Here is a 27,540-nt window from a genome sequence, read left to right as displayed (position 1 = left end):
GTAGCCAAACCCCAACCCTCACATGCTATGTTGGGGATAATAATTAAGTAATAATAAATCGAAATTTGTTGTTTTCATCTTAGAATCCTTAAAACGTACAAATGGGGACAATGAGTCCATAATAATCCAACCAAATTATAGATTAAAGAGGTGACTGGATCAAATAAATAGAATTTCAAAAGAAAATTGGGCACATGTTACAAGAGAGTGCACGTGATGAGAAACTAGAAATCAAGCATATAATTGGATGGCACACCCATCATGACCCATCTAAATGGCACATGTTTTATGACACAACAAAGATAGCACAAATGTCTAAAAGATATTGTATTAATATGTAACATTACCAGGTAGAAAGACACGAGAAACTATAACTTTTTTACTATAAAATGATAATTTTAATTTAATATTCAAATTGAATTGTGGTTTTATACGAGGCTTGCACAGTAACGTTGTTGTATAGGTTTAATGAATTGCAAAATATAGGCTTAGTATGAAATTAATTAGATTTTGTAGGAAAAACAATATTAAAGTCTGTTTTCGTTGAAATTTATAAGTTGTAAAAGATTTATTAATGATCAATTAAATTTTGATCATATACTTTGACTTAATTTTGTGTGCATCAAACTTGATTTTTGTCTCCATGGAATTGATAGTTTTTTTGGAATTTTTATATTTCATGATGGCTTGATCTCGAATTTGAAATATAGATTGCGACTTAAGTTCGTTTTCGGAGTAAACATTGTCTCTACGGACGAATACAGATAATACACTTTGTCTTCACTCACTTTCTGATTACGTAAACTTCCTAGAAGGTCACCCAACATAAATTTACTCTATGTGAAGAACACTTAAATGCTCGGCTGGGTGAGCATCTCTACGCTGACTTCGTGGGTGAGGTCGGTCTTGTACATCGCAGTGATGCATGCTAGTGAATCTGTGTTGGAGTTTTGGGACAACGGTATCTAATTAAGTTCCTACTTCTGAAGGAGCCAAGTGGACTTCACTCCTTGCCCAAATGCATCCTACGGCCCCTTTGATAACCATTTGTTTTTTGTTTTTAATTTTTGAAAATTTAACTTATAAACATTACATACACCTTATCTTCTTATGTTTGTTATCTAGTTCGTAAAAATATTTTCAAAATTTAAGTTTATAAACCGTGCTTACACCTATGACTTCCTAGGTTTTGTTGTCTACTTTTTTTTAGTACAATATGTAGTGGTGATGATTCAAATTCATGACCATTCGACCGTACATAGGTGCCTTAACCTGTTGAGCTATACTTCGATTGTCGTTTTGTTATCCATTTGTAAAAAATATTTTTCAAAATCTAAGCATATTTTGAAAACTAGAAAAAATATATATAGTTTTTGAAAACTTATTTTTGTTTTATTTTATAAAATTCGGCTATAAATTTAAATGTGTCTTAAAACAAAGGTAAAAAAACATATTATGAAAAAATATACATAATCTTAAAAAATATAAAGAATATAAAAATGAAAATGTTATCCAGTGGAGTTTAGAATGAAAAAAGTTAAAAATAAAACAGTATATGAAAAAAATTAATTAAGAGAAAGTGTGTAAAGGAGATTAGTAAGAGATGAATTTGGTAGAGATAAATCAGTAAAAGAAAGTTGATATAATAAAGAGAGTGGTTAATTGAAAGAAAAAATACAAGTGGAGCCGAAGGAAACGAGAGAAAGTGTAGGCAAAAATAAATTGGTGAGATAGTATCTGTGTAGAAAATATTAAAGTGAAAAAAAGGTTTGTAGAAAATATTTCAGTCAGTATATATAAAAAGTAATTAGCTTACCTGTCAAGTGAGAAATCAATAAGGAACTTTTAAGCTAAAAATACTTATTATACCAATCAAGCGGTTTGGAAATGCTTTTCGAAGGAGTGATCTTAGCAAAGGAGATTTATAGCGTGTTTGAGAGTAATTTTGGTATGAAAAAATGGTTTTTGTATTTGTCGGAATCACTCCCGTTTCCAGCAACCCACACTGCGTCAGAAAATCTTCGTATTCGCAACGCAATACAGAAGTCTAGCTCTTTGTCTCGGTATCTGTCTTTTATGTCATTGGTTTCATATGGAGAAGTGGTCTTCGTTCACTATTAAAGTCTATACCCATTCCATAAATTGTTTTAGAAAATGTTTAAAATCACTTTAAATTGATTTTTAAGGATCATGATGGTGATTTTGAAAAATCAATTTTACTTAAATTAATTTTTTCAAAATACTCGTTCTACCAACACTTACACATACGTCCTCAGTCACTTTTTAGAAAGCACTATTAAGGATTTTTTTACTTTTCTAGTAAACATTTGAGTTCGAGAATGTTTTTAACAATTCAAAAAAAATATTTTTGCAACAACTAAAAACACTAACATAAATATAGTACTCAAGTACATGTTCTTCTTCATTGACAAGAGATGATTACATGATTGGTACACTTATTTAGCTTCTACTTTGTTTAGAACGCTAGTAATATTGATACCCAATACTTTTTGTGGGTTTATCAATGAGCTCCTTGATATTGATCGGGTACGTGAAATTAGATCCATTAAATATGTAATCAACAACGATGTGATTGACTTTTTGGGTGGGATGGAATGGGTCCCAAAAGAGGTGGTCATTTCGATTTGGGCAAAGAGACGCCAACGGTATGCAGGGAATTAGAGCGTTCAACGGCCCAAGCCCACAACAGGCTGCTTTAATTTCTGTGAATCCTGAAATGAACACACCACATTTGAGACATTTACCCAAACATACAATATAAAATATATATTTTCAAATATAACGAAAAGCATAAAGTTTAACAAAAATAGCACAATAATGTCACCATAAGAAGATGGAGTTTGCATAATATCAGAGGTGATGGCATATATGTCAGCATAGGAGTAGGAAAAGCCAGGGAGGTCCACTTCCAATCTCTGTAACAATAACCGAAGGGCAATATTGTACTTTCCAGCCCAGTAATTCATTTCATCTTTGCATTCTTCCCCTGGGATGCTCATCCTCTGTGATGGAGTGCACCCTAATAATGGAACTGCAGTCGCCACAAATTTTCTTGCTCCATACTTGTATAAAAGCTGTTGTTCCAAAATGCAGCAGAATTTAATTACATGAAAATGTTATAAAACTATAATATTATTGCTTATAGTTATGTCATTCTTAAAATAATTACCTTAAGCTCCGACTCAAAGGTGGAGGCCATCAAGTCCACATATTCCTGTGGGGTGGTATCATTGTGCGCATCAGTCATATAATAACTGAACAGGTCGTTGCTTCCAACCACAATCACCAACAGGGATTTGGAAAAGTGTGCTTGTGCCGCATCGGATCCCAGCTCTTCTACTACATATTCATACACTGATGAATATAAATCTATTTGTTGGCTCATCGGCATCGGTCGGTCTCTCTCAATCTCTACCATCTCGATATTATTTTTAATCTGAACCTTGTTCTTTAAACAAAAAACAAAAGAACAAAAGTTATTGGTTATTTTCTCTCTTTTCTTTCTCCATTCAAATAATATATAGAAAATATATATATAGGAAGAGATCAGCATGGAACTTACAAAACCTAGTCTTGTTTCGTTCAAAATTCCAGATCCTCCTGAGGCGAAGTTGACGCCGGTTATAAACGAAGTCGCATTTGTTATGGTTCCGTTCCCGTCTACAAGGGAGAGATATGGTGGTAGAAGTGGCAAACCCACCTCCTCAGCTGTTCAAAAAATTTCCTTTAATACAATAATTGAGGTGGGAGATTTGAATTCATGGCGTCTTGATCAGAGATATATACTAATTACCGCTAAACTAAAATCATGCTTGCTCAGCTTTTTAAAAAATTAACTACTACATCGGATTCATAACGTGTATGTTTTTACTAGAAAAAAGTTTAAACTTTTTTTATTTTATTTAAACAATGCTATGTATTAGACCAAAAAAAAGTAGCTAGCTAGTGACTAGAGTCAGTAGTATAGTATCTCCTACCAGTTGTTATGTTTTAAGCCATATGTTTGACACAATTAGGAGAGAAATGTATAAGCGGAAATTATATTTTTCAACACCTATCAATTTTTTTAACGGTGGTTGGTAGATGAGTAGAATGGATGGTACCGAGAAAATCGGGAACGACTTTTCCATTAGAGAACCTGCCGGTGTATTGTTGGTCTGGAAAGTCCACTCCGTTGTGAGGAAAATCGGCTTTTGCCAAAATATTGAGGTAGTTGTTGTTTCCGACGTCAACCAAAGAGTCTCCAAAGACGTAGATGGCGGGAATCAATGGAGAACTTTCAACCATAACTTTCAAATGAGAAAGGAAGAACAAGAAGAAGAAGCTGAAGGATGAAGGAAGGGAAGCCATTGCTAACATTTCTGGATGTTGATTCACATGGAAATGGAAGAGAATTTATAGATAGAGGAATGTTTTTTCCCAATTTTTTAAGGGCCATTATTATATATCAAGCTAAGCAACACGTTTTTCTTCTCAATTTTTTATTATTACTACTTTTTCTTTTTCCAAAGGTTCTGCTGGGAATCATATTCCTCTTCATAATTATTAATGAAAAATGAACTTATTAATTCTAGGGGGAAATTAAACATCTTTTATGCACAAAATACCAAAAATATCTTCAATATATTTTTTTTGGGTAATTAGATAGCAAAACTATTTTATATATTTCAAAATATGTCACTGTTTTTTTTTAATTTTCAAATATAACGCAACATTAAAAATTTTGATTTTGGGACATTTCATTATTCTAATTTTGGTTTCTCCTTTGTTCGTGGATTTTTTCATCGCCGCTGGATTATTAATAATCCTTTTCATCTTTTAGCAAAACCCAGATTGTAGATTTTGTAAATACTTCAGATGTAAGAATTTGGTTTTAGTAGATAGTTTTTCTTTCATTTACGTTTCGAACGTAAAAATAAAATAACAAAGCGAATAAGAAACTCTAAAGAAAACTCTTATGGAGAACGGGTCTTAGGGGAGTGATTTCACCAACTGAACCTACAAGCGGACAAATTAAACATGTCAAGATTGAATATGCAATTAATCTATAAGTCAAGAACTCAAGAATCATGAAAGTCTCTCCCGAGCACAATTAATTCTCCCACTTACTAAGAAACCAATATCCCTATCTAGTTTCATTAACAAGTAGGGCCTTAAGTCTTAGTTTTTTAACAACCTCTAAGGTAATTCTAAATCTCCCGATCTTAGAACTACCCCAGTCATGCACTCAGGTTCCAATCTAAACCACCTCTCCCGAGCGTAAGATTCAGATTTAGCAACAATTAATCTGTGATCAAGAGATTAAAAGCATTAAGCAAATAAATGCACAAATAGATTAAAAACAAATCAATCAAGACAAATGTTAATAAATCCAACTCATAAATCCAACGGCTACGTCAATCCCTAGAACAAGAAGATTAGCTACTCATGTTCACGAAAATACAACAAAGTCCCACGAAGAATTTCATAATAAATCTAGAAAAAATAAGGGAAAGGAGAGAAACTAAAGTCGTAGTGTCGATTGACTGTCCCCGACTAATCTCCACGATCACGAGCCTTCGAAAATCGTCTCCTCGCCCTCCTTGCCTCCAATCTCGAGCCAATCCTCTTCAATTTACCATTCTCCCATGTGAGGGTTCCCACCAACCCTCCCAAACGGTGCACTCAAATTTCTTTTAAGTTAGGGCATTGCTACAGCGCCATGGCGTCATTAGTGAGCGTCATGGCGCTATCCCAGATTTGTGATGGACGTGCAAGTTCGTAGCGCCATGACGCTACAATATAGCGCTGCGGCACTGTCATCGTGGAAAAATGCCCAAGCTTCGTCTGCAGGGCGCCATGGCGCTGTATGATGGCACTGCGGTGCTAATGTGGCTTAATTAAGCTCCTCTTTTTCGCTCTAATTTTCCCTCAATCGAACGCTTTTGCTCCAATTCTTTCTAATGACTTGATCCTATAAAAACATTAGTTATGCATGTAAATAAGCCATAAATGACCGAAAATTGTAAAATAATTTCCACCTAAATATCATGAAATGTAGTGTATAAAGTACACTATGAATGGGAAGTTGTATTGAATCATTTTTGTCAATTTGGTTAATTTCGGTGTTTTAGAGCCCATTTTTATTAGTCTTCCTGGTTCTTATTAACTGCTGCAGATATCATAGATGAGAGGCATCCGCAACGTAGTGATTGCTTCGGCATATTGGAAATTCTTATAACTCAAACAACTGCGCTGCAAATTTTGGAAATTTCCGTCGATGAGTTCACTAGTGCGGCTCATGTACCACAGATATACATCTGACGTATCTCTAATTTATGATATACTTTTTTTTTTGTAACTGATATACTAAATATAAGGTATATCAAATGTTTAATTTCAGTAGTATATCACCTATTTAAATTGTAGTTTATCTCTGCGATTAGTTGATTGATATACTCATATTATCAATAATTTTGATTGCTATATTGCTACTATTTAATCTATATTAATATTAATTACATATTAAATATAAGAGATATCAGCTCTTTAAATTTATAAAGCATCTAAGATTTTTAACTTGTTTTTTTGACATCCATGGTTGAGATCAATCCTTCATGCAATCAATTTAGATTTCATTTTCTTTGTTTGCACCATTGTTTTCATCACAAATAAAATTAATGGATATATTAGTACTATTATATCAACACACAAATAACATAGTTATATCAGTAGATATCATTGTTATACGAGAGGTATATCAGTGGTAATTATAGGCATATTAATCATATATCATAGATATATCAATGTTATATTAGTGGTAGGTCATATAAGAAGTCATATTAGTAGATATCATATTTATATCAGTAGTAAATTAGAGGCATATCTAAACAGAATTGAGCTTGGATTAGAAAAAAAGTGATAAAATTGAAATGAGATTCTCATGTATTCTTCTGTATAATTGCAGAAAATCCAATTGAAAAATTACAAGCTACTGTTTCTATTTTTAAAGAAAAATGCGGAGAGGTTCAATATGTTCAATCAAGATCCAAGAATCTTGGACTGATCGGGACATATAACATAATTAGTACAATCCTTAATTATAGAAGGAAAGATTATAAAGTGCAATCAAGGTAATCGCTAGGGATAAAACCAAATATTCATAGCAGATGGGAGTATTCATTCTACAACATCATTCAAGTCATTTATGATATATGGAATCTTGAATTAATGTTGTGATTGCTGCTGTCCATGAAAATGTTGTTGCCTGTGAGCTGTAAATTGTGTTATCCTTGTTGAACGGTTTGACTGATATGGCTTCCTTTATTGGACTGTGTGGCAGTATTTTTTACAATATCAAGTATGTTTATGCAAGGATATGCACAACAGTATATTTCCGACTGCAGCTCGAACTCGGAACCCGGACCGATCTGAATACCTGTGGCGGACCTGCACAAAAAGGTGAGCACTCCGACGATCAAGTCAGTATAGGTCGGATTCTTAGTTTAGTTCGAGGTCAGAAATCATCGTACCTGATCGTGGAGTGAGGTCCTCTACTTATGGGTGGTAGTCCCGTCAATCTCGCGACGGTTACACCCGGTAATCTCGGGACCATCGGTTACACCCGGTAATCTCGGGACCGTCGGTTACACCCGATAATCACGCCGCTGACAACAGCTCACATCAGCCCCTACCGAGCTTCCCGGTAGGTCGGACCTGGGCCAGGTTCACCTCGGCCCTCACACATAGCTTTCGCCGGCGTTGGTGGCAGCCATCTCGGCTATCCGAGCTGGGCATGACTCATGGGCCATCTTGGAGCACCAATAGGGGTCCTCCACGTGTCCAGGGTATTTTCATCCCCAAACATTGGCCCCCTCTCTGTCTGGTCCGATCTCGACCTGGCAGAGAAGTTCATTCGACTTGCTTTGGACACGTGGCGACTTCCTATTCGTGGGAAAATACAACCGTCGCGGAAGATTTATCGTCGGAATATTCAAATATTCCGACGTTTCAGATCTCAGAGAGGATCCTAGCCGCTCGCTGATTACACGTATACGGTGGGGAATTCTTCCGACGGGCTATAAATGCCCCCAATCCTTCAGTTCATACCTTACGTTCCTTGAATTCTTGGAGTTCGATCTGAAGGCAGCTCGAACCCTTGGTAGGTCGGTCTCTTCCCTCTCTCTTTCGAACGTAATTGCCATGTCGTCCTCTATTAGTAGCAACCTAGGATCCGATTTAGCTCGTAGGTTAGAGTCCGAGCTCGAGGAGATAGAAAACTTTAGAATCTCCGATGACGGGGAGGATAGTGACGCCTCCACTTCAGGTCAGGGCTTGGAATACCCTTCTAGGATACCTGAGCACTACCTCGGATCCCTTCGTAGGGGGTTCGCTATCCCTGAGAACATCCTCCTCAGGCTTCCGGAGGAGGGGGAGAGAGCTGACAATCCTCCAGAGGGATGGGTCACTCTCTACTTCAAAATGTTTGAGTACGGCCTCAGACTTCCCCTTCACCCTTTTGTCCAAGAATTTCTCTTCCGGACTGGGTTGGCACCGGCTCAAGTGGCCCCCAATGGGTGGGGTGTCATTTTTGCTTTGGCCATCCTCTTTTGGCTACGAGCTCGGGATAGTGAAGAGGCCGAGCTGTTGGACGTAGACCAGCTCCTCGCGTGCTTCGAGGCGAAAAGGATAGCTAAGAAGCCTGGTCGGTTCTATATGTGCGCAAGGAAAGGCGCAGGCGGTATAGTTAAGGGGCCGACCTCCATCAAGGGATGGGTGAGGAAGTGGTTCTACGCTTCCGGGGAATGGCTCGCAAAGGACGAGTCAGGTCGTTCCTTCTTTGACGTCCCCACTAGGTTTGGGAACCTAGGTACGGAATAGTTCTTACTTTTTCGTGATTTTCTTCTGTCATTCAGGTCTAACTCGGATCTTGCCCTCGTGCAGTTTCAATCCGACCAGTTCCCGAGCTTACGCAAGCCTCCTTCGATACGCTGAAATACTACAAGGAGCGCTTTCCGAGGGGTAGGAAGGTCGGAACCCTGGTGACTGACGAACTGCTGCTTGAGTCCGGGCTGCTAGATTACAACCCTGCAGTTCGTCCCATTGAATCCTCAAGGCCGAACTCCGAAGTTGGTATGCCGAGCTTGCCTCCCCCCTTTTTCCTCCAACCTTGTGTTGACCCCTGTTTTTATTTCGCAGCCATGGTTTGCGGATTTGCAAGCGGCGTGAAGCGCAAGTCTAAGGGCCGAGCCCATGCTCTTGAGGCTGCCCAGAGTTCGAAACCTGCCACCCCTGCCGTGGTAGGGCCTGCCTCGGAAGATCCAGCCCTGGTGATCGAGCTGGAGCCTTCTGGGGGTCCCTCGAGGGAGAAGCGCCCCAGGGATCAGACCGAGGCGGTGGACGCCCAGACCGAGGCGGCGGACGCCCCGCCTTTGGGCGAGGAGGCGAGGGAGGAAGCCCCTCCGATGCGTAGGAAGAAAAAGAAGGTGATCTTCTCCTCGGAGGTCGGAGCTTGCAGGGTCTTGCCTGCAAGTTTTGCAGATCGGGTGGACGATCCTGCGGCCAGGATGGGCGAGACGTCCGACGTGACGGCACGGTTCAGAATTGAGCCGTCAAGTTCCGGGGTGAGGGACCAGGTGTCCCGCATCTCAGCTGCAAGTTTGGACCGCTGCCTGAGGAGGGCGTCCAAATTTGTGAGCGCCCCTGGGTCCGTTCTGCAGAGGAACATCAACTACGCCGCCGAGGTCAGACTAGTGCCCCATTTTTGCTTGATTTCGCCCAACAGGTAGTTCGATCTAACTTTTCCCTTGTACCATTTCGCAGGCGTTCGTTGCTTCCATTCAATCGGCTCTGGCTGTCAAGGCCGAGCTGGATGGGAGGGAAGTTCTGGCAGCGAGGGAGAAAGAGGAGTTCTCCGCTGCCTTGGAGGCTGCTTCTTCCACCATGAAGGATGAGCTGCTGAAGGCTCACTCTGAGGTGGAGACTTTGAAGGCCGAGGTGGAATCTCAGGCCGAGCTGCTGAAGAAGGAAGAGGACAGGCGCAAGGCCCAATTCCGAGCTGCCCACGCTATTACCAGGGGCCTGGAGAGGGAGAAGTTCCAGCTCCTGAAGGAAAAGGACGACATGCTCCAGGCGCTCGAAGCGAAAGATAAGAAGCTGGAGCATGCGACTGCCGAGCTGGAGACGGCGAAGGAGCGCCTCAGCAATGGAGTCCTACTGGAGGAATCGTTTAGGCAACATCCTGACTTCGATGGATTTGCCAAAGATTTTTCCGACGCGGGCTTCAAGTTCCTCATGAAGGGCATTGCTTCCGACATGCCCGACCTTCAGATCGATCTCAGCGGTCTGAAAAGGAGGTATGCCGAGAAGTGGGCGTCTGGTCCTGGCGGCACCCCTGGCCCCCAAGCATTGGTGGATCAGTATGTCAGGGATCTGGACTCTGACTACTCCGATCCCGAAGAGGACCAGGTCGGCTCTCCTCAGGAGGGCGCTCCCCCAGCAGGCTCTTAGGCGACCACCCTTTTCTTTTTTGTTTGTAAGTGTTAGGGTAGAGCTGCAAGGTCTATAAGCCTTGGCTCTGCTCTTCATTCAATAAAGAGACTCCCATTTGCTTCCACTTTGTTGTTGGCAACCGCTTTTCTTTGCTTCTCCTTTGAACTGCAGCTAACGTCATCTCGCACCTCCTACTTCCTTTAATTAACATAATTTTAAAGTTTGAGTTTGAATCTCTTAATGTTCAATACATTGCACCAACTCTGGATTTTTAACATTTCACCCTTAATTTAAAAAGGTAAAAAGGCTAAAATCCTAAGTCCGTAGCTATTCTTCATATCGTTCCTCGTACCCCCAAGTTCGGAGGCTTGATCATTTTGAACTTTCCACACCGCCCCCTTTGCCTTGAAGGTTTGAATTTTAAGTTCGTCAGTGGTTTTGACATCGCACCTCGTACCCTTAGGCTTCGAAGGATTGAATTTGAACCAACTGCTGGAATGCGATCGCGCGGGAGTCCGTGTCCCCCATTTAATTTCTTGTCGAACTCGGAAGCATGAAATTAAATCATCACATTTATTCCGATCATAATTCCTTTGGAACAGCCTTTACAGGTGCATTGAAAATCTTTTTGTCATTTGAAGGATAATAACGCTTCAGGTGCTCCGCGTTCCACGGGTGCGCGAGGACGTCTCCTTTCAGATCGGCCAATATGTACGTCCCAGGTCGGACCATGCCCTTGATCTCAAACGGGCCCTCCCAGGCCGGGTCAAGGGCACCCACATGCGTTTGGACCCTCCTTAAGACCAGATGTCCGACCTGAAAGGCCCGAGGTCGGACGCGGGCATTGTAATGTCTGGCCATTCTGCCCTGATATTCCGCCAGGCGTAGCTGGGCCATTGCTCTTCTTTCTTCCAACAAGTCGAGGTTGAGGAGCAGCCCATCCTCATTCGTCGTAGGCTCATAATGCTCTACTCTGTCAGATGGCATGCCGGTCTCAACCGGGACCACAGCTTCGGAGCCGAAGGCCAGGGAGAACGGGGTCTCACCCGTCGACTCTCGTTGGGTGGTCCGGTACGACCATAGAACCTCTGGTAGCTCCTCGGCCCACCTGCCTTTCTTGGAGTCCAGTCTAAGTTTGATGCCTCGCTTGATGATCTTGTTGACCGCCTCCACCTGCCCATTTGCTTGCGGATGTGCGGGGGACGAGCTGAGATGACTTATGCCAAGTTTGCTGCAAAAGTCTTTGAACTTGGCGTTGTCAAACTGCTTCCCATTGTCTGTCACTATGGCCTGCGGTATACCAAAGCGACATATGATATTCGTCCACACGAAGGACGTGACCCTGGATTCCGTTATGTGGGAGAGCGCCTCGGCCTCGGCCCACTTGGTGAAGTAATCCACAGCAACCACAGCGAACTTGGTCTGGCCCTTGCCCAAAGGGAAAGGACCAATGATATCTACCCCCCACTGCGCGAATGTCCATGGGGCCGAGATGGGGGTGAGCAGCTCGGGAGGTTGGTGGATTAAGGCCCCGTAGCGTTGGCAATTGTCGCAAGTTCTAACGAACTTCTTGGCGTCCTGGTTGAGGGTCGGCCAATAGTATCCTTGCCGGATCACTTTGGCTGACAGCGACCGGGCGCCTGAGTGATTGCCGCACACTCCTTCGTGGATCTCTCTGAGGACGTACAGGCCCTCTTCCGGGGTTAGGCATTTCAACAGAGGCAGGGAAAAGCCGCGTCGGTACAATGCACCATCTCGGACCACGAACCGAGCTGCCCGCCTTGCCAACTTTCTGCGCTCCTTGGGATCTTGTGGTGAGTTACCCCTAATGAAGTCCGTGATCGGGTCCATCCATGAGGATTCTGGAGCGCCGATCTCCATCAGATCCGGCTCTAAGATCGAGGGATTATCTAGGATCTCGACGGGGACCGACCTGGCGAGGTCGGTCTCGTACGCCGATGCTAACTTGGCCAAGGCGTCAGCATTAAAATTTTCCGCTCGCGGAATCCGGCTTACCTCGTAAGTTCGAAACTGGGCGAGGTATGATCTGACCTTGCCCAAATACTTCTCCATTCGGGTGTCTTTGGCTTGGTACTCGTCCTTGATCTGGCTCACAACCAGCTGGGAGTCACTGAAGACCTTAACACAAGAGGCCCCCAATGCTCGAGCGATTCGCAGGCCGGCAATAAATGCTTCATACTCTGCCTCGTTGTTAGAAGTTCGGAAGCTGAACCGCAAGGCATACTCAAATCGCTCACCCCCTGGTCCGAGCAAGAGGACCCCGGCTCCGCACCCCTTCTCATTGGAGGATCCGTCGACATAGACTGTCCACGGTAGGTCGGACTCGCTCAGCTCGGAAGGTGGTGTGAGCTCGGCTATGAAATCTGCCGCTGCTTGTCCTTTCAACGCAGTTCTGGGTTCGAACTGGATGTCGTACTCACTTAGCTCCATTGCCCACTTCATTAGGCGACCAGAAGCTTCTGGCTTATGGAAGATGCTTTTTAGGGGCAAGTTAGTGAGCACCACCACCGTATGGGCTTGAAAGTATGGTCTAAGTCGTCGGGCCGAGGTGACCAAAGCGAGAGCCAACTTCTCCATCTGAGGGTATCTAGTCTCGGCTTCGGTCATAGCCTTGCTTGTGTAGTAGACCGGGTTTTGCCCCGCTTCCTCTTGCCTGATTAGGGCCGAGCTGAGGTAGCTTTTCAATTGCCGAAACGCTTGCTCGCACTCCGCTGTCCATTCAAACGGCCCTTTCTTTCGTAAGACCTTGAAGAAAGGGAGGCACTTATCTGTCGACCTTGAAACAAACCGGTTCAGGACCGCAATCCTGCCATTGAGGCACTGAAGCTGCTTCAGCGTTTTAGGTGCCTCCATCTCGATCACGGCTTTAATCTTTTCGGGGTTGGCCTCGATTCCCCGGTTGTTTACCATGAAGCCAAGGAATTTTCCCGAGGTGACTCCAAAGGCACATTTAGCAGGGTTGAGCTTCATTTGGTACGCCCTCAGAACCTCGAAGGCTTCGACCAGGTCGGAGAGATGCGACTTAGACTGCTTGCTCTTGACAAGCATGTCGTCCACATACACTTCCATATTCCGGCCGATCTGCTTGGCGAACATTTTGTTCACCATTCTCTGGTAGGTCGCTCCTGCGTTCTTTAACCCGAAGGGCATGACCTTGTAGCAGTACAGACCTTGGTCTGTTATGAAAGCGGTATGACCCTCATCCGGGACATGCATCTTGATTTGGTTGTACCCAGAGTAGGCGTCCATGAAGGTGAGCAGTTCGTGCCCGGCTGTGGCGTCCACGAGCTGATCAATCCTCGGCAGTGGGAAGCAATCTTTCGGACATGCCTTATTTAAGTTCGTAAAATCTACGCACATTCTCCACTTGCCGTTAGATTTTTTAACTAATACAACATTGGAGAGCCACTCGGGATACGAAATTTCTCTTATGTATTCAGCTTTCAAAAGTTTGTTAACTTCCTCGACAATTACATCACTTCTCTCCTTGTTTATAGGTTTCTCCTTTGTTTCACATGTCGGAATGATGGATCTATGCTGAGGCGATGCGTCATAATTCGCGGGTCAATGCCAGGCATGTCCTCATGGGACCACGCAAAGACGTCCGAGTTGGATCTGAGGAAGTGGATTAGCTCCTCTCTGTCGGTGGCCCCCAGCTTGGTTCCTATGCTTACCTGCTTCTCGGGACTAAGCAGAGGAACAAGCTCGAGCTCCTCAGTGGGTGCGGCAAACTCCTTCCTCGGCAGGTCGGCCTCGAACTCGAGCGTCCCGTCCCTGAGAGATTCGAGGGTGCAGACCGATGAGCCTTTGAGCGCGGAGGCATAGCACTCCCTTGAAGCGGCCTGTTCTCTCGGACCGTGCCCCTGCCATTGGGGGTGGAATACTTCAAAACTTGATGAAGTGTCGAGGGAATGGCCCGAAATGAATGGATGATGGGCCTTCCAAAGATGGCGTTATAGGCCGATCTCCCGTCAATCACCACGAACTCGGCCATTTGGGTGACCCGAGTTTGGTCCTGCCCAAGCGTGACCGGCAAGTCGATGCAACCCTCTGGGACGACCGATTCTCCAGAGAACCCAACCAGCGGCGTCGGGCTTCTCTTCAATTGCGACCTCGTCCAGCCCAAGGCGAGGTAGGTCGGTAAGGACAGGATGTTAGCGGATGCGCCCCCGTCTACCAGCACTCTCCTGACCACCACATGATCAATCAAGGGAGCAATCACAAGGGCATCATTGTGGGGCAGGTGGACCTCCTCCAAGTCTGCACCGTCGAAGGTGATTGGGCAGGTCGGCCCCTGCTCCCTGATGATGCACACCTCGCGCCTGGCTGCACGGGCTAACTCCTTTCTTTTATGTTCGGATTGACCCCCGCTTGGCCCTCCAAAATTGGTATTGATGACCGCAGGTCGGTCGGTGCGCTTGGGTGGCGACCTTGAACGCTTTCGCTCTTCCTTTTTCTCTGCTGAGTTGGTCCTGGGCTTTCCCACGAACTTCTTGAAGTAGCCGTCTTGAATTAGATCCTCAATTTGGCGCTTTAATTCCCAACAGTCCGACGTGTTGTGGTCGTGCTCCCGATGGAAGCGGCAATACTTGTCCTTGCTGCGCCTCTCCGGGGCTCCCCGAAGTCTCTCCGGACGCTTGAGTAGTTTTTCCATTCCAGAATCCTCGATGTTTGTTAGGATCTCGGAAATTGGAATCGTGGTTGGGGTGAAGCGCTCGTAAGGCCGGCTCCTGGTAGGTTCGTTCTCCACCCTTCGATACTCAGGTCGGCCACTGGAGAAGGATCCCTTGTCCTTGGACTTGGGGTCTGCCCTTTCATCTTTTCCACTTCTGCCCCGGCCGATCTTTCGTTTAGGTCGGCCGGTTTTGGTTCGGAGGAGCTCCTGTCCGTCGATGACTTTCTTCGCCTTCTGGAGTACCTCGGCGAAGGTGGCCGGGGCCTCCTCTCCAAGCTTCATCGTGAGGGCTTCGTCGGCTAGACCGGTGAGGAAATAGCACATGGCCGAGTCATCGGAGCAGTGTGCAACCTTCAACTGTTCCTCCTGGAATCTGGTGACATACTCCTGCAGCGTCTCACCCTCCTTCTGTCTGATGGTGGCGAGATGGGTCGCTGTCTTTTTGTCATAGTGCCGAGAAGAGAACTGGGCGAGGAACTCCCTTCTCAGCTGAGAGTAGGTCGAGATCGACCTGGCTGGCAGTCTCCGGTACCACAATCGCGCGCTGCCAGTAAGCGCAATCTGGAAGGCGCGGCATTTGATTGCGTCTGATGCCGCTTGGAAGTCCATGAGGCCTTCAAAGACCTCAACATAGTCCTTGGGGTCCTTCGTCCCGTCGTAAGGCTTCATGGTAGGAGCTTTGAACTTCGGAGGGATTGGTGCTTCCAAAACGTCCGAGGTGAAAGGAGATTCTCCCAAGTCGCCGTCGTTCAGTGAATCGTCTTTCTGCTCACATTTGGCCTTTAAGCCCTCCACCTGAGCATCGAGCTCCCCCCTCAGCTGGTCGAACTCCTCCCTTGTGATTATCCCTGCGGGATTGTGAGAGGATTCAGCCTGCTGGTTGGAGCTCCTGCGGGAGCGGGATGGTGACTGCCCTTTTCTAAGAGACGAGCCTCTCTTTCTGTTGAGATGCTCACGGAGGTCTCCCCTCTGGCGAGTGTACCCCTCACTCTCGTTGTCTTCGGGACGTTCTTCCTCGGCTGGGCCGAGGTGGGAACCCCTTTGCTCGCGTACGTCCATGCGCGTCACTCGATTTTCAGATCGGGACCCTGCGCCTGCAGCCAGCACCATTTCGTTATACATTGCCTCCATGGAGCGCATTTGTGTGCGCATTGCCTCCATTTCTCTCTGGAGCGCATCAAAGTTCTCGCTTGTTGGAGCCGGGGCTGGACCCCGGGCGCCCTTCTTAGAGGTCCCACCTCGGCCACGAGTGGCCTTGGATGTCCTCGGGTGCGCAGGCGGTAGAACAGGAGCGGTGATTCGTGCCGACCTGCGGAGGGGTTCTATTGCCGGGCCGCCGTGGCCTTGCCCCTCTACCACCGCCGCTCCGACCTCCCTCTGATGGGCATCGCTGGCGGCTAGAGTCCTCCGATCCGCCGTATTGGTCGAGTTTGCTGGTTGAACCATTTTCGCTTGCGTATTGGTTTAAAAGGATTGGGATGACTTACATTGTCTTTCCCACAGACGGCGCCAAATGTTTATGCAAGGATATGCACAACAGTATATTTCCGACTGCAGCTCGAACTCGGAACCCGGACCGATCTGAATACCTGTGGCGGACCTGCACAAAAAGGTGAGCACTCCGACGATCAAGTCAGTACAGGTCGGATTCTTAGTTTAGTTCGAGGTCAGAAATCATCGTACCTGATCGTGGAGTGAGGTCCTCTACTTATGGGTGGTAGTCCCGTCAATCTCGCGACGGTTACACCTGGTAATCTCGGGACCATCGGTTACACCCGGTAATCTCGGGACCGTCGGTTACACCCGATAATCACGCCGCTGACAGCAGCTCACATCGGCCCTCACACTTAGCTTTCGCCGGCGTTGGTGGCAGCCATCTCGGCTATCCGAGCTGGGCATGACTCATGGGCCATCTTGGAGCACCAATAGGGGTCCTCCACGTGTCCAGGGTATTTTCATCCCCAAACAAAGTATATATCACAAAATATACAAGTGTTATATCAGCGTGGTAAATCATATAATCATATTAGAACTTATATCAGTAGAAATCATAGTTATATCATATGCGTATATCAATGGTAAACCGTATTAGAAGTTATATTAGTAAATATCATAGTTATATCATAAGTAAATCAATTGTATATCAATATTATATCAGTGGTATATTATAGGCATATCAAGTATATATGACATATATATGAGTGGTAAATTAATAAAATAGTAAATGATATAATCATATAAGAAGTTATATTACGTAGATATCATAGCTAAATCAGTTGTATATCAATAGTAAATCCGATATATCTAACGTGTGTGTGTGTATATATATATATATATATATATCAGTATTATATCAGTGGTATATAAGTGTTACGAAGGTAAATATGACCTTTTATTATTTAGACGTCTGTCTTTTCTAAAAAATTTTCTATATTTGCAAAACTAAAATGTAGATGCTAAATTTGTTCTTTCCTTAAATTTTTTTTTGTCATATTTGCAATTACCCCTAAAACAAGATATATAAAGAAGAAAAATGAAAGACAAAAAATGGCACAATTATAAGAAATCTTAAAGAATCCATGTGGTAGGAGGACATCCAAAATCACTTACATGCTTTTTTAGTATAGGCATTCTAAGATGCTAGGGTATCCAACATTTATGTCAAACAAACAAGGATTTTGGATATCAATCTTAGATTTCTGTGAAACAAATGATTCCTTAGAGAATTTCAATTATGTTCCACTACTTTAAATTATGATCGTATGGAGTTTATTAACATTTTTTAACTATATCATGATGTGATATGCCTATAGTAAGAGTGACTTCAGATGTTGGAGTATTGAATTAAGGTAGTTGAGTAAAAGGAATTAACCTGCCGCTGCTATTTCTCGTGGATAATACCCTTTCTTTTCTTTATTGTTCGTTTGTACTATTTCCTTTCTTATATGCGTATGTTTAATTGTTTTTTAATTTAAAAGAAAATTGTACCTAATTGGTTATTGAATTCTTAGGTTAAAATTTAGAATGAATTAGTTGTTGTGATCCTTGTGGAGACCCACGATCTTTAATCACTTGCGACAACCTCATTTGTGTACACTTGAACTTTCTTTGGCAGCCAGGTTGCTAGGACAACACCGACCTGAATGGAAAAACACTATCTCATGTGTGGAATGCATAACACTTAAAAGATCTATTATCAATAAAGTGTTCTCTACCTTTTTCTATTTGAGGAAATACTTCGGTTAAGTAAGTTACTGAACTATATGCTCAAATAGGGGCTTACTCATCCATATTGTAAATTCTGATGTTTAATGTATAAAGCGTGAATTACTGTTAAAGATTAGTTCGATTGTTATTTGAGTTCGGTCCAATGTTCAGTTATGTAGAATTTGAGAAGCAGAAAAAAAAAAGAAGAAGCATAAAGTCAAGATTATTTGGAAAGACTCCTTGTCAGTTTACTCGGTGGTTGATCAGCTTCTGGTTGGTCAGTGATAACCTCCCAAGCTTTTTCATAGGCTCTAACAATTTATGCGGTGTCAAACTTGGAAAAGCTTCCTTGATCCACTCAATGGCAAAGTCAAACCCATCACTAGCCAAGTCCTTTATACTTGTGAGGTATAAGGTGCTTCTTCAACTCCTTCACTAAGATCGAATCAACAAACTTGGCTTTCAATCGCATGTCTTTGTTCAGTCACGACCTTGCCAACCTCTTCAGCTTTGGCAATTTTCCCGACCTTTCTTGCCTTCTGGACCTTCTCTTTGGCCTTTGAGTTTCTCTTGGGCCTCCAAAGTTGTCTTTTCTAGCTTCTTCAGCCTCCTTCTGTTTGGCCTCAACCTCAAAGGCTTGGATTCCGCACAACATTGATTTCTTCCGTCTTCTTCACCTCAGCTATAAACTTCTACATTTAATTTTGGGTCACACCTCAATAGTTTAGAGCTTATCACAACAACTCCTTTGCATGTGTTCAAGAACGTCTAATCCATAAAAATAAAAAATAGTTCGAAGTAATGAGAGGTTAGAAGATCTACTTACCTCAACTGCCCCATCTACCATGTGTTGAATATAGTTCGATGCCAAGCTATATAGAGTAGACCTTGAGCGAGCCAACATTTCTTTTTCTCCCGCTTGGAAAATGCTAGCTGCTGCCTTCCAAACCGTATATACCGTCCCAATTCCATTGGGAAGAGGAATTAAAAAGTAGATGAACTTTTATATTGATTAGACTTTCCACAGAGTTAAGTTTAATGGGGATAGGTGCTTCAATACGAGTAGACCTAGAGAGCACCTCACCTGAGATGTCCCGAACTGCAGGCAGTTGGCTTGAAGTATACGAGGACGAACTTCAACGGATGAAGGGACAATAATGGACCGAGGCCCATTTAGAGAAACCTCGTCAATTTGTTTAACTTAGTTATGTCCTATTGGAACTAGTTTATTCTATGTTTAGTTAAATAATTTTTCCTTTTATTTTAGGGAAAATTAAATTGTCTATTTATAGGTTTCTTATACATCTGAGAGGTTGGATTATTGATGAATAAAAATAGCCTATGAGCTTTCTTCTTTGCTCCCAAAACCGTGATCACTAGTGCATCTTGATCTAGTTGAACAAAACTCTCTGAAACATGCAAGTTTAGGTTGATCATCAAACTTGTGGAGTGTTTCACTTTGGATCTATAACAAGTTCTCTCTATCCAAAGCCTTGACCTTTAAGGTAAGTCCATTCTTCTTCCCCTTGAGTGATTCTTTGTGTGTGTACTAGGTGTTGTCGTGTGTGTTTATGAAGTGATTGTTCTTACAAGGGTTGTCTAAGCCACTTATGGTAGGGTTGAGTACATCATTTGGTATCAGAGCTTTGTCTCAAGATCGAACGTATCCCCATCTATCTATCTATCTTTACTTGGTTTTCAAATTTTCTTTCAAGCTCCAACCATTGTTTGCTAATGAAAAGGTGTTTTTTGAGCTTCTATGTAACTTGTAGTTCAAGAAAAACCAGAAAAAAAAACAAAACAAAAGAAGAAGTATAATAAGAAGAAGAAACAAAAAGAAACAAAAAGAAGATAACAGAAAAGAAAAAGAAGTTTGGTGCTGTCATTTTCTGCACAATTGTGATCTTTTTTGCTACAACTTGTATTGCATGTAACTTTATGCTCCGTGACTCAAATGACCTGAAATTTGTGACCATTGAGAATCTCTTTGAGTCTATTTTTGATCTAGAAATTTTTAGACTTGTTTGGAGTTCATTTTGTCAGGCAAAAACGAAAAGGAAGACAAAGAGGTTTGCAGTAAAGAATAAGAACAGTAGCTACAATATCTTTATCCCCATTTTCAGCCACTCCAACGACCCCATTTTGAATTTTTTTTCCTTGACAATGCTGACTTCTCCTTAATCCATGGTACCTTATTGACTTCTACACAAAATTTCAAATAAAAAATCAAGTGGAAGTACCCCAAATTCACGGAATAGTCCAACCACTCCAAAACAGTGTACTGATACCAAACAAAAATACTATTGTCTGACTTTAAAACATTGCACAGCCGTCCTAACTCAATCAAATTTGGTTGCAGCCTACCATAACCTTCCCTTGTGAGTCTAGTTTCATTTCCAATTAGTTTGGAACCAATCCCATTTAATACTAGCTCACGCCATCAAGAAAAGTAAAAAGTTAATGTCTTCGGAGGGCTGTTTTAAAAACTTATTTTCACAAATGTCTAAAATTTTCCAATTTCACACTTTTAGATTTCTGCATGTAGGATTTTTTTATAATATCGATTTTACCCTTATTTATTAATTTATATTTATTATTGTTAATTTTGTTTTTTTTTTTTGAAATCTAAAAGATTTAAATCCCTAAATTGTAGACATAATCTTTTAATTATTATGAGCCCATACAACTTTTTTCTTAATCCCTTAATTTACTCATTCATATATTAATGGGATTAGTATATGAATGGCCTATATTAATTACAAAATGATTATCATGATTTCAATTTCTAAATTAATTAATGTGTAGATTTACCTATGATTTCAAATTCATAATAGTTGAAAAATATACCCACCATTTACCCACAATTTAATGATATTAGGAAGTCTAACATCAAAAGTTTTCAGCAACCACAAAAAGCAATAGAACTGGATTGTATCTTGCAATTTGGTATTTAATAATAGATGTAAAATATATCCGAATATAATCTTTAACTATTGAAGTCTCAATCTCATATAAACTCATATAGTGTAGATATATATTATATCTACATATAACATTAACCTATTCTATCAATTTAGACACCTTAGCACATGTTTCATTATTATTAATTGCTCTTATTAACATTAACCTAGCAAATGCAATCCAATACAATTACAAGATAAACTTATATGATAAATATAAAATATATCCGACTATTGAGTTCCTATAACTACCAAAATGGTATTTAGTTGTAGATATATATTATATCCTCATATGTAGAAGAATTCACACCTAAATTTCGCACCACTCAAATCCGACGACCTAGCGGCCGTGTGAATCCCTTTGCAGATGGCAGCATTTTGTACAAAGATTTGTTGACCACCCGCGACAAACGAACAGATTCGATGACACAGTGATTTACAATGAATTTCATATAGCCTTCCGGTCGGCGACTAAACAAACCTCGGGATAAACGGAGTGCTCGAACGATCGACGAGCCGCCGGTAGCGAAGAAGAAGCTATAACGGTCTACTCCAGCAACGAAGAAGAAGCTCGAACGGACGGAAACAATGGTGTTTGTGGAAGGAGAATAAACGAGAAAGGAAGAAGAAACGGCCGAAGGAGGAGGGTTTTTTTAAAAAAATTTGCAATAATGGAGGATTTTGGGGATTTGAAAATTTTTATTTTTGGAAATTCTAATTAGGCATAAAATAAGGGATTTAAAATGTAACTTTCCAAATAACCATTTTTAAATTTCAAAAAATAATTAATATTTAGGTGTAAACATAAAAGGATATAATGGTAAATTGGTGATGAGTACCATCTTAAATGAGATTATTTCATGAAAAAGGTGTAAATTTTGTACATTGAATCCTTTTATGTAATTATAGTCTCTAAATAGTCTATCAATGTATTAATCCCAAAAGTAAACACTGTTCAGTCAATATATTTCAAAAACTATGTTATTTATTGTTGTATCTTGCCTTCTTTATACTCAAATTTGTCTTTGGTTCATTTGTGATTTGTCACAAGCAATCTAGCTCGGTGTTCTATGAGTGAATGAGTGAGGGAGGAATTGAATGGTGAGGTCCATCCTTGTTGTCTAACTTTCTTTTGCATAAAAAAGTTTTTGGATGAACTAATTAAACTTTTTTGGATAAGACACAAGAACTAATTAAACATTCTCTACAATTATAAAATAAAAAATCTGTATTAGATTTTTACCATCTTTCACAACTCTAACCTAAGAGGAGAAAGAGATGGAATTTCGTTCTGATAACAATCCTCATGGCTTTATCTGATTTGCTTAACTCGGATGACAATAGGTTGAAAGCTTAAATGAAAATCCAATCATAGAAGTGGTTTTCTAGATAGAGAGTCTGTAATACAAGATAAGATTATCAGAAAGTTTTGATACTGCATAATACCTCCAATGACCATGATTAAAAGCTACCTTATTAGAGAGAGCAATCCTCCAAAAAAGATGGTAATTGTAACTTTCAAACTGATGAAAGCCTATTTCTTTAGTATTGACATTAAACTGATTCTTTATAGAAATCTCTTCTCTACCACACATCCAACCAATCACGTGACTAAAAAATAAAAAAAAAAAGGCACAACTGAAGAGACATGGAAGATAATTTTCTCAAGTTTGGCAGAACTACAGAGTAGCACATTTCACAGTAGAAAGGGGAGAAAAATTATTTACCCAGACAGTCTGCCACAAACAACAAATATGTTCTTTACCTCTTCAATTACTAAAAATCGTAAAAGTAAGCTACACAACCTAAATCGAGAAACTTGAATACAAAATTCTAATTTACAAAATGAGCAAAATCTAACAGTAGCAGTCGAGATTATATTGCACTGCCTTGAAACACCAAGAAAATAATGAAATAGACTGAAAATAAATTTTCCAAGATCAACATCTAATAAGAGTGCAACAACCCTACCATCGATTCGCCGAATAAGCAACAACCCTACCACCGAATGCTCCTTGCCGCCGTTAAAGGAATCACACACACTTATGGCTTCTCTCTCTTCCATCGCTTTGAACTTCGAATCTTTGAATTTTTTCTCCCTTTTTGTAGGGTTTAGATGCTCATTCCTTCTTTGAAGAAGAAGATTAATCAGTAAGAATTAAAAATTAATAATAATTATTAAACAAACAGTTTTTTCTTTGTCACTTTTGAAAACTGAACAATAACATACAAAAAAATCCCCTTCGCTCCACAATGAACAACACGAACAAGGGAGAAAAAAATACAAAAAAAAAAATTGAAGTTACTCTTAAATCTCGACTACAAGATCATGCATGACATTACTAACAAAACGAAACATAAAAATCCACCGCCTATTCCAACCAAAACTTTTCGCCGCCGTTCAACGATCTAAACTCTCACACTGAACCAGAAAACAACTTAAAAAGTAAAATCAAAGCAACAAAATAATCAGTTAAAACTCGGCATTTTCACGAACCTTCGAGGGACTTTGTTTTGAAAGTAAACAGTAATTTACAAGCAAAATCGGACAGAAAATTAACAGAAAACTGAGTAAAAGATCACGATTCACGACCTAGAACAGAAATAACTTCCTTCCAATCTACAGTATTGCACACGAAACGACTCCCAAAAGGAACCGCACGCACTGCTGGGCCGTCGAAGAACGCTAGATCTGGGGGTTTGTTGCTGTCGCACCACCGCTGAAAACACTACAACCCGAGGGTCACACCGCCATGGGGTTCGTTCGCATCACCGTCCGTTGGGAAATACTGTCGTGGAGTCGCCTCCGATGATGAAGAAGAATGTGGCTACTATGAAGGAAGAAGAAGAAGAATGAGACTGCTACGGAGGAAGAAGAAGCTTCTTAAGAATGGACTACACATGAAAGGGAGGGGAAAGAGATGGGGGCTAGGGTTTCCTTCACTTTTTTTCCTTTTTATTTTCTTTCCCTTTCTCTTTTTGTTTTATTTATTTTACCAAAAAGAAATGGGTCCAATTAAACTATAATAGCAACACAAAGTAATGTTTAAGGTCTTATTAAAAAAAAAAGGAACAACGTTCCATAATCGTTTCCCAATAAGAACTCTCTTTAAAAATGATTTGGAAAATTTATCTAAAAGATTAACTAAATTTAAAACCCAAAATTAGAACTTCGATATTAGAAAATCCATAAAATTAAATATCGGCTTAGAGGAAAAATCCAAGGCACAAATAAGCCTTAAAATAAACGAACCAGATAATGCAGGTGTTATAGAAAATGTGATAATTTCAAAAAGTGAAAAGTATACGTCTACAAAGGCAACAACAATTTCTAGTAGTAAAAATGATATTTGAATAAAAAAATTTCGGTTCAGTTGAACTAGTTAATTTGTGTAAACCAAAAAATCAAACTCAATCATCCAACGAACATCCAAACAATTAAATTTAATTATATTCATTTCAAATTATTTTTGTTCCAAACAAGATAAAGAATTTTCAATCATATCTCTAACTTTAAATCACGAATTTAAAATTATTTCTTGAACATTCTTGCCAGCAAATGAGGATAAGAGAAAGTATTGAATTATTGCAAAAATAAAAAATAAAAAATAAAAATACACACCCAATAAATAATAAAATTGAATTCTATTTAGAGAGATGATCTCCGACAAGACTCCCGACAATGGCTTAACGGTCATCCGACCGCCCGTAAAACATGACGTGTTGTTTGATTAATGTGTTATCCAACACTCCTGCGGACATGTTCGCGTAGGTCGACTCTAACCTTCTAGGTCGGTCGATAAAACATAATGAACAGTTTAGCTCATCAAAACATTCCGACCTAAAGAGACTTGCACAGAGTATCATGATAAAATATATTCTTAAATAATAATACCTTTGTAACAACCGAAAAAAAATATATATATATATATATAATATTTAAATTATTATTTTTATTTAGTGGTTTTCTTTATTTTCTCAAAATATATATATATATAATTTTTGTTTTAAAAATTATTTTTAAAAGATAATTTGTTCTTAGAATTTGAAAAAAATAAAAATAAAAAGAAAGAGTTTTATTAAATCTTTATCTTTGTATTATCCTTTTTAAATAAGTATTCATTAAGGTTTGTTATAAAAGCTTTTAAACCCTAGGTTTTATTTTCTTAAACTGTTAGACATAGTTTTCTCTCAAAGAGAAAAAGAAAAGAAAAGAAGAAGAGTTTTGGTATTTTCTCTCAAAGATCGGTAAGATTTTCTTCCTCATTGTTTTAGTTTATTTTTCTTGATTTGTAGTTCTTTAATTCAGTTTATTGCGAAAAGTTTTGAGGTCTTTGTTTTTTTTAGAATAAAAGATTTTAAGGATTTTTGCCCTAAAAATTTTCCAGAATTTTTTGTTTGAATTTTTTTGTTTATGAGATTGTTTTTGGGCTATTTTGAGACTCTTTTTGCATAAAAAGTTTACCTATTTGTATCCTATAAATTATAGTTTGTTGTTATGATTTTTACAGGAAAAATTATATGTTTTTACCAAGTTTTAAAGGTTTTATATACGGTTTTCAGATCTGATTTTTCTATAAAAATTAGTAAATTGTTAATTGTTTTATGGAAAATTCTTGGAAGTTTTATTAAAATATAAAATTTTTCAGATTTAAAATTCCCAAATTTTCAATTGCTTAGAAGGTTTTTAAGCTGGTTTTATTGAGCAACTTTTTGTAAATTTAGTTCGTATTGATTTATATCGATTCTTCTAATTTTAAAATTTGTTATTGTTGAATTTAGAGGTTTTTTAACCTAGTTTTCAGATCTGGTTTTGTAGCCCCAAATCTATACTTTCCTAATTATTTTGGATAAAAAAGTGTTTTGAATAGGAAAATTGGGTAGATAAGATTTTGGTTAGTAATTGGTTGAATTTTAAATCCTTGGATAGGATTTAAGAATTGATTTTGGATATTGGTTGTTTATAGGCCTCTAAGTTGACAACTACCAAGGAAGAAGTAAATTAAATTCGTAGGATTTCTAAAAGAGATAAGTAATTTACCATATCCCTTCGAAAAGTGTTGTAAGTAATTTGTCATATCCCTTCGAAAAAGTATTGTAAGTGATTTACCATATCTCTTCGAAAAGTGTTGTAAGTAATTTACCATATCTCTTCGAAAAGTGTTGTAAGTGATTTGTCATATCTCTTCAAAAACTAAAATGTATTTTGGATTTGATAGGAAGATTTGAAATTGATATATTGCATATGAAATTGAAGTTTTATTATGGATTTGAAAACTAATTTGACAATTGATATTATGTTTATTTGCAAAGTATTTGAAGTATTCTTATATGATTTGATAAAGTTTTGTTTAGATTTATTTAAAAGTTTGAAATTAATATTTTGTTTATTTGTGAAATATTTGAAATCATGTTTTCGAGGATTGATAAAGTTTGTTTTAAATTATTTCAATGTTTTGAATTAATTTAATATTGAAAGTAAGTATTTGTTTTACATTTTATTTGAAAGATATTTTGATTGATTTGATAGGGCTATCCGGATATGCCATGATTTTGTTTTGAGGAACGTTTTGCTTATTTGGGGTAGTAGCCTAATTTGGAATTGATTGATTTCTGTTTTGGCTTATTTGTGGGAAGACACTTTTGTGGTTTGGCATTCTTTGGGAATGAAGATTCATGTGTGTGTTATTCACTCACATGGCATCACACTTAAGTAACTCTGTTCTGGTCGATATTATTTCGACAACTCTGTTCTGGTCGATATTATTTCGACAACTCTGATCGATATTATTTCGGCAACTCTGTTTTCGTCGATATTAATTCGACAACTTTGTTAGAAGCTTCTGAATGATTGGTGTTACCGACGGTTAACCACATATGTTCTGTAGACTACCCAAATAATGCAACCTTCTACACTGATTTTGAAAGTATGAATGAATGTAAGATTGTTTTGAATGTTTGAATGATTTAGTTATTCAAAAGTTTGAAAATTGTACCAAGTGTTTTAGAATGAATTTTGAAAGTTTTGATTGAAAGAAAGTTTTTTTTTTTGAAGGATTTGAAGTTTGATCGAATTAAAGTTTGTCTTGAAAGAATGAAAGTTTGATTTGATTGACTGGAAATTTTATCTTATTTGAAGACTTTGTTTTCGAAAATCTAGTTTATTTTTTAAAGTTTTGAAAATTG

The 27,540-nt window shown here is 40.0% G+C and overlaps 1 protein-coding gene and 1 long non-coding RNA gene across 2 annotated transcripts; both read right to left on the bottom strand.

Moving 5' to 3' along the window:
* Positions 1 to 2,398: 2,398 nt before the first annotated feature.
* On the bottom strand, positions 2,399 to 4,372 carry LOC111019272 (GDSL esterase/lipase At5g55050-like). Its single transcript, XM_022295614.2, has 5 exons — positions 4,125 to 4,372; positions 3,584 to 3,729; positions 3,191 to 3,469; positions 2,846 to 3,095; positions 2,399 to 2,732 (listed from the first exon to the last, which is right to left on the bottom strand). Exons 1-5 carry the CDS (start codon positions 4,369 to 4,371, stop codon positions 2,485 to 2,487), a joined length of 1,170 nt encoding a protein of 389 aa, XP_022151306.2. The 5' UTR covers position 4,372; the 3' UTR covers positions 2,399 to 2,484.
* An 18,719-nt stretch (positions 4,373 to 23,091) lies between these two features.
* On the bottom strand, positions 23,092 to 24,310 carry LOC111019249 (uncharacterized). Its single transcript, XR_002602515.2, has 2 exons — positions 23,948 to 24,310; positions 23,092 to 23,480 (listed from the first exon to the last, which is right to left on the bottom strand). It is a non-coding gene; the product is annotated as an uncharacterized LOC111019249 (long non-coding RNA).
* Between the last annotated feature and the right edge of the window lie 3,230 nt (positions 24,311 to 27,540).

Source organism: Momordica charantia (genome assembly GCF_013281855.1).
Source record: "Momordica charantia cultivar OHB3-1 chromosome 10 unlocalized genomic scaffold, Mcharantia_2.0 BLBB01000010.1, whole genome shotgun sequence".
NCBI classification, from domain to species: domain Eukaryota; kingdom Viridiplantae; phylum Streptophyta; class Magnoliopsida; order Cucurbitales; family Cucurbitaceae; genus Momordica; species Momordica charantia.
The sequence above is the reverse complement of the archived record's forward strand: the minus strand, read 5'-3'. Positions and strand labels throughout refer to the sequence as shown.